The 7,497-nt window shown below is 45.4% G+C and overlaps 1 protein-coding gene across 2 annotated transcripts; it reads left to right on the forward strand.

Annotated features, from left to right (window-relative positions):
- The first annotated feature begins 2,583 nt into the window (after positions 1-2,583).
- On the forward strand, positions 2,584-4,822 carry LOC111071076 (glucose transporter type 3). Of its 2 annotated transcripts, none has more exons than XM_022362191.2 (2): positions 2,584-2,780; positions 2,839-4,822. In XM_022362191.2, exons 1-2 carry the CDS (start codon positions 2,742-2,744, stop codon positions 4,480-4,482), a joined length of 1,683 nt encoding a protein of 560 aa, XP_022217883.2. In that variant the 5' UTR covers positions 2,584-2,741; the 3' UTR covers positions 4,483-4,822. The 2 variants fall into 2 exon arrangements, with proteins under 2 accessions (XP_022217883.2, XP_022217884.2); XM_022362192.2 differs by having other exon boundaries at positions 2,844-4,822.
- Positions 4,823-7,497: the final 2,675 nt, after the last annotated feature.

Below are 7,497 nucleotides of genomic sequence, written 5' to 3' on the forward strand. Positions count from 1 at the left end.
GAACGAGTCCACTGAGTATCATCCTGCTGTTGTCCTCCGCTGGAGGGAAGGGAAGGTCTGAATCGGAATCGAGTCGATGCGCACGTTCCACACCAGCAGCAGCATCAACAACAGAAACAGCAACAATAACAACTCATATGGGGCATGCACCATGGCAGTCTCGAGGGGCTTTGGCCCCGTTGCAATTACGAGTATTTTTTAACTGCTTATTGCGTTTTTGTCGTCCCCGCCAGCCAGGCAGCCAGGCAGCCCAATCCCCGGGCACACTCAGCCCACACGGATATGAGCCCCAGCAACAAGCAACCCACCAACAACTGAATTTCATTCGATTTCAATGCGAAGGGGGTCTCGAAAGCTCTCCAATAAAAATTAATGATACACGCACATACTCGTACAGTTCACAAAATTCTGTGCCGACCTTCTTCCACCCCCTTTGCGTGGTGGGTGGGGGTTTTCGGATGGTTCGAAATTTCAATTTTGTTGAAAACTGAACAGCGCTCCCTACATACATACGTACATATGCATGTGTGTATATACTATTGTAATTTCTTCCATTTTGAAGGAAGAAAATGCTGCGAATAAACTCTTCAAGACCGATTCTTAAGGTACAAGGAAAGGAGCAAGGAAAGCAATTTAGATTCAATAATATGATGTTGTGGTGGTTTGATATTCCATCACAATGTTCACGTACCTTAGTTTAGTTTAAACAACTAAAATTCCACTTAAAAATATAAGTCAAGGCGTAATTGTGTTTAATTATTAGTTTTTATTTTGATGGAAAATTATATTAAAATATATTTAAATTTCAAAAAAAAAATTTAGTATACACTATAATAATAGTTAAAATAAATATACATCTATGACCATCTAACAGCCCGTTTCTATCAATCTGCAAATGAAGCTTGAAGATGCGCCGAGGACTGGAATGACAAGATATTATTTGGATATTTTTAATGAGAGACTCAGATAAGAGATATTAACGAATTGATTAACTTAGGTAAATATTAACAGACATTTATTTTTACTAGAATATTTCGAGATAAGGTTCTACTACCCCATCATTTACAATTTCATATGAGTTTTCTCCAGAGGAAACCCGGTTCCAAACGACAGCACAGCTCTGCTCTCCCCCCGCCAACAACAGCAGCGACAACATCATTAAAAATCGCTGCTTCACTTTTCTCAATTAACTACTCGAGTATCGTAATTTTGCGACTAAAATCTAATTTAGTTCGATGGCCGGGATATGTTTCAAGGAAAAGGAGCGAATCTCACTGCACATAAACGGAGGGGAGCGATGGAGCACAGGGACACAAGAGCACAAGAGGTCGTAACAATATTTTCACGTTTTGCCTAAGTCCGGAATGAGTTTTTGAAATTTATATGACCGTCGTGGGGTGTTCTGACAGACCCAGCTCCGAGGACGAGCCATCCAATCCGCAAAAACGGCCTTGCACCGGCAGAGGCAGAGGCAGCGAAGGCAACCAACAGGCGACTGCCATTATTTTGATACTCAGGGCTATTAACGTTAATTTTCGTTAGTTGCGTAATACGTATTCGAAAGTACCTTACGCCCACCCACCCACACATACACACACACACACGCACCCACACCCACACTACACGGACCGGAACACATCGAGTTCCATTACGAAACTCCCCGAACCCCAAAAGACGACCAGAGCCACATCCACATTCGACTTCCTCTCGGGGGTAAACAGGCATCCACCATGACATGGTGGACTGTGGACTCTGTGCTGTGCTCCATCCCCAGCCCGCCACCTGATCCTGCCTCAGCTCCCGTTCTCAGTTGGGCCGGGTCTCCCTGTGTGTGTCCGGAGGCTGCCGGCATTAAGCAGATTTAGGAGTACATGATTTTGCATGTTCGGTGCCCCCGATGCCATTTAGATTCGCTTAGGTACATTTTCATCCTTGCACCCACATAAGCTCGTTTAGACATCCAAACACACATACACGCACACATCACACATGTGGGTGGGTGTTGGTGGTTACGTGTGTGTATTTGCGTACGCATTTAATGGCCCATTAGTGCTATCAAATACGCATAAATATCTGCACTCTGCCAGCAATACACACGGACACATACACATACACATACAGACAGACACTCGCACAAATTCAAAATACAGCTCCGGATGTGAATACGAAATACGGAAAACCGAATACGGGAATACAGCAGGAGAGCAGGGGGACATTGGCAGCGTATATGTGAGCTCTCCCGTTGTTGATCCTGAAAGCAAACAAATATTTGCAGATGCCAGTTTATTGCTGAATTGGTGTCCCTGTCTCCCCCCTCCAACCATGGTACTTTACCCGGCAGCAAGGGATTTAGAAATGCAATATTGTAAATATTGTTCGCCCACACACTCCCCTGCCCATTCAGCAGATATGGCGATGCCCTTTCGGTAGGAGGGGCTACAATGAGTTTTATAATTACTTCTTGTGCTGTCCGGATACAGTGATTCGAGCCCTTTCTAGTTTGCATCTTTGCAAGTGACAGCTGACAGTTCGGGGCTAAAGATGCACTCAGTTAATGAGTAGTATTTTGATCAAGTGTCAATGAATAACTTAATGTATAGGGCATCAAAATTTTGCTATTTACTCCGAGCAATACTAACAAATCGAATCGCTTCCTCGAATCTGTATTTATTCGGTCCCAACCCCCTCTTCATGGTGTATTTAATAGTGAAACGTAACCGTATTGTTCATTATTATATTTTATGATTGTACCCTGCGGCGCACTTCGAACAATAAAACAGGTAAAACCTCCAAGTCCGCACAGTTTCTTGTACTTCATATTTTCTGTATTTTTCCCAGAGAAGATTTCACGCGCACAGAAGATATTTTTGGACATTTGAGGCAGAGATTATGGTGTTGGGGTGGTGCTGGGGTCAACCGGAAACTGAACCAGAGCCTCCGCCTAAAACAGAGACCCGTGGAACAGAGCCTCAAGCGTCCCAGCCACCAGCATTGGACCCAGCAGGGGACCCACCACCTCCAGTGGGGCCCATAATCAGACCAATTATCCATACTGTACCGTCCATGATCAGTGAAATTACCGCGGGCGAAGACAATACGGGGCAGTGTCTGGCCACGGTAGTTAGCAATATCGGGACCTTTTGCTTCGGCATCGCCATTGGCTGGTCGGCCCCGGCTGAGGCGCTGGTTATGCACCACAACGCTTACAGCTTCACGCCCTCGAAGCAGGAGTGGACGTGGGTGTGTGCGCTGCTGACTATCGGAGCGGCAACCTGGAGCATTCCGATGGGACTGCTGATGAAGACTCACGGCTGCAAGTGGGTCATGATGCTGCAGCTGGTGCCCATTGGGCTGGGCTGGAGCATGCTGATCTTCGCCAACAGTGTTTACATGCTCTACGTGGGACGCTTCATGCAGGGAATGTGCGGCGCGCTCTGCGTAGTGGTGCCCACCTACACCGTCGAGATTAGCCACATCCGTCATCGTGGGGCGCTGGTCTCCGTCTTCCATGGGGCCTTCATGCTGGGCGTGATGTACAGCTATGCCATAGGCACATTCCTGGATCTGTGGATCATCAACATCTCCAATCTGGTGCTGCTCCTCCTCTGCCTGCTGCAGCTACTGATCCCCGAGTCGCCCGCCTACTACTGGGCGCGCGGTAAATTCTCCGCGGCCGATGAGTCCTTGCGCTGGCTGCGGGGCAAGAAGTACGACACCAGCAGGGAGATGCGGCAGCTGATGCTCGAGGGAACGAGAAGCGATATGGCGATCCATCAAAACATTATGCTCGGATTCAAGCGCAAAAAGACGAGGCGCAGCCTGTGCCGGGCCTCGGCGCTGACCATCATGCAGACACTGAGCGGCTCCACAGTGCTGATCTTCTACTCGATCCACATCCTGCTCAGCATGCACTTGAACTACGAGTGCTCTGCTGCCCTAGCTGTGGCCGAGATATTCGGCTTTCTAGTCTGCTTTATGCTGGTGGACCTAGTCGGGCGTCGGCCGCTGTTGATCATCACCTCGCTCGCTACCTTCTGCTGCACATTGTATCTGGGCATCTGCTTCAAGCTGAAGCTGATAACCGACCATGAGAACAGCGTCCCGGGGGCATCCCTGGTTTCCATGTCCTTGGCCTCGCTCGCCTACACGGCTGGTCTTGGCCCGCTGACTTGGCTGATCAACGTGGAGCTCTTCGTGAAACCAATGCGCCCGCTCGGTTGCTCCTTGAGTGCCACCTTAAACTGGCTGACGGCATTCACTGTGATCATGTGGTACGGCTCTGGCCACGAGCACAGGCTGGCCAAGCCGGGAGTCTTCTTCCTGATGGCCACAGTCTCGCTGCTCGTTTGCATATATGGCATCATATTTTTACCCGAAACCAAGGGTCTGACGCCCCACAAGATCCAGCAGAGGCTGGGGGGCTTTATGAACCAGAGGAATGTGCCAACGATCGATTCCAGCAGCGATGATTCTGACGATTAAGTCATGGTCTCCCAATAAATCTTAAATGTATTAATCTCTACGCAATATAGTATGCACAAACGATTAAGGAATGAATATACTATATACGATAAACGGACATTTTATCATGATTTAAAAAGCAAAAGCTGTTTCTCAATAGGATGTGGAACGAAATCCTTAATTTTTTGTTCCATTCAGCAATCAGAATGATTCCGGAATGAAAATTTACTTCAAAATCGATTTGGATAAGACATTTTCCTAAATTCTTAGCGTAATTCATTGCATAGGTACCATTTCTATGGGAGATTTACCCGAAAAAAGCTTAAAAAGGGCCATGACAATAAACTAATTGCGATCGGAATACATACTGAGACAACAACATTTTTCGAATAAGGTATTTTGGTTAGGCATAGGTATATTAGGCGGATTAGGCTCACTATTTAGGCAAAAAAACCCTTTTTCCGATCGATTTTCAAGTAAATTTGAATTTGTTTATGTTTGAAAGGTATCTTGAATCATTTTCTTAATATCAAATGCTCTTTTGGCTTATTTAAAACTCATTACGGGACCCTACATTTATATGGTGCACAGTAGATTTGCATTTATCAACCAACGTGGCGCTTTTCCGAACATTTTTTCTTCCAAGTTACTTCCCTGGGGGAGCCGTCAGACATTGCTTTTGTGTCAGGCAGATATCCAGGCAACCAGCCAGCAAATGCGATAAGAAAAACCTTTTTTTAGGGGTTTTTATGGAAAAATCGGGATTTTCCATTGGCACTTCTGCCCTGTCCGATTATGCGTTGAGTCTCAAAAAATGTCTTTACTTTTTTCGTTTTTCGATTAAAACTAACTGTTCTTCTCACTAAACATAATGCATTTTTGTTTATGATTTACATAGATAATTTTATGAAGTTAATATATAGTAAAAGTTAAAGAACAACAATTCTATCGCATTTCGGTACTGGGTAAACAAGTGTCCGATTATGCGATGGAGCCAGTGTATGTATCAATACTTCTCTACCTAGGCAGCTATATGATGATGTCGCTCTATTAATATAAATCTTATGAAAAAACGCTAATAAACAATAACAATTTTCCCCGTCCTCCTTTTTGCAACTATGAGGAGTCTAAATCTGTCTCATCTGTTTTTACATGCAAGAAATTTGTGTACAAACTGAGATAATGGTTAGAATAGAAACAGATGAACGACGAACATGCCTCGATCGACACTTCATATTACCCTGATCATGAATATATATAGACTCGTAAGCAGTAACATATCAGCTTACTGATTTTTCTTGTTTTTTAAAGGAAAGTAATTTTCTATAAGTTTGGTTAATTTTAACAAGCGCAATTGCATTATATTTAACAATTTCCTAAATGAACAAAGAGGTATTGGCACGCCGAGCAACTTGGACAGTATTTTCAGTATTCCATTGATTATTCGGATTCGGAGATCCCTACAGTTTTGGAAACTCTCCTACTGCGATTGCGAAATGATCGCATCCGCGTATACTTATAAACGATATTACAGGATCTTAATTCACTTTAGCTTCTCTTGGGCGGTCACTTAGCTTCATGCACGTCGCTTTCTGTTTTCTGCGCATTTTTCCATGCTCGCGTAATTAAAAGTTATGTTTTACAATGTAAATTCATTGGGAATTGTGGCACATTTATGAATTTATGCGCCGTGTTCGCTGAAAGCTGCTTCGAGGCCGAGGCGGGCAGAAACTGGCAGAAATCGAAGCGAGGGAGCGGAATCAAGTTCCAGAGCGGCGACGTCGGACGACTATTTGCTTGGATACTTGAGTGTATAAATATTAATTTGCATTTTGTCACATGATTTAGACGGCCATTAAGTCCAATTAATGAGCCACTGCAATGACGCCAACGCAGAGACCCGTCGCTGACCCTGCGGCTCATTGAGATAAACGGGCCCCTGATAGTCGCCATTTCCCCGCACGATCATGTTCAATGGATATACTCATAACTGTTCGCTGGCTGGCTTCCACTTGGATCATTTCAATTGCAGTCCTGGCCTGGCTGATTATTTATCCCCTATTAATCCAACAAATGCGTCTGCTCACCTGTCGCCATGGACGCAGCGTTACCCGACTCGATGCCCAGATGCGCGTACCTTCCCACGAGCTCTGCTCCGCATGCAAATCGAGCCTAGTCGGACCAGCCCATGGCAGGGTTGACAATTCGTGGCCGCAAATATATGAGGCACCGTAAAAATAGTTTACGACTTTTAATTACGGACGCAGCGTGAGGTAGCCAGGCCCGAGTGCCCCTCAGAGTCAGAGACGTAGTCGGAGTCCAAGACCGAGTGAGCCGTCGACGTCCACCGCCGCGATTGCTTCTGACCAGAGGCAGGCAGCAGTCCGAGACAAAGACAGAGACAGAGCGGCCAATGGCAGAGCGGGCGGACAGATGCCTGGAAAAGGGATGGGACTACAGCTTTTGTTTTTGTGGGTTTTTGTGTTTTTTCCTGCGTAATTTATTATTTTTTAAGCCTCCATTTTGGTGGCTGGTCCTGGCCTTTATAATTCCTTTGAATTATATCTCAATTCATTCCCCCCAATAAATTTGATAAATTTCTCATTTCGCTTACCTGGCCCGCTGGGTTCTCCGAACCGATCGCCATGCCGCTGGGGCATAAATTAATGGAGGACTCCGCCATGTGCCCATGCCAGTCCCAGGGGCTGATTAAAATGTTCGGCTCGAGCTGTCTTACGTTCCTCGATCGTTAATTATTAAGGTGACTCGCTCGCTTGTGCACTGCTCGACGTTCATTTAAATGTATAATTTCCTTGGCTGAAATGGAAAATTAATTATTCGAGTAAGCGCTCACAACGGAATGAACAAAGGGAATTCAAATTGAATCATAATGAGCCGCATTCGCTAATTGAATCGACATTCAAAGATCCCATCGGAGATGAAACTTGATTAACTGCAGAGTTGCGGAATGCATTGAAGCCTACTCAATGTCTGTACATGACGAACTCTGTTGACAGACTCTGATAGGTCTATAAC

Source organism: Drosophila obscura, unplaced genomic scaffold (assembly GCF_018151105.1).
Source record: "Drosophila obscura isolate BZ-5 IFL unplaced genomic scaffold, ASM1815110v1 contig_192, whole genome shotgun sequence".
In the NCBI taxonomy this organism is placed as follows: Eukaryota; Metazoa; Arthropoda; class Insecta; order Diptera; family Drosophilidae; genus Drosophila; species Drosophila obscura.

What these genes read in the sequence shown, in the direction of transcription:
- LOC111071076 (XM_022362191.2), top strand. Translation starts at nt 2,742, where the DNA reads ATGATTGTACCCTGCGGCGCACTTCGAACAATAAAACAG. An exon ending in CACTTCGAACAATAAAACAG is followed by an intron (nt 2,781 to 2,838) that starts GTAAAACCTCCA and finishes TATTTTTCCCAG; the next exon opens with AGAAGATTTCACGCGCACAG.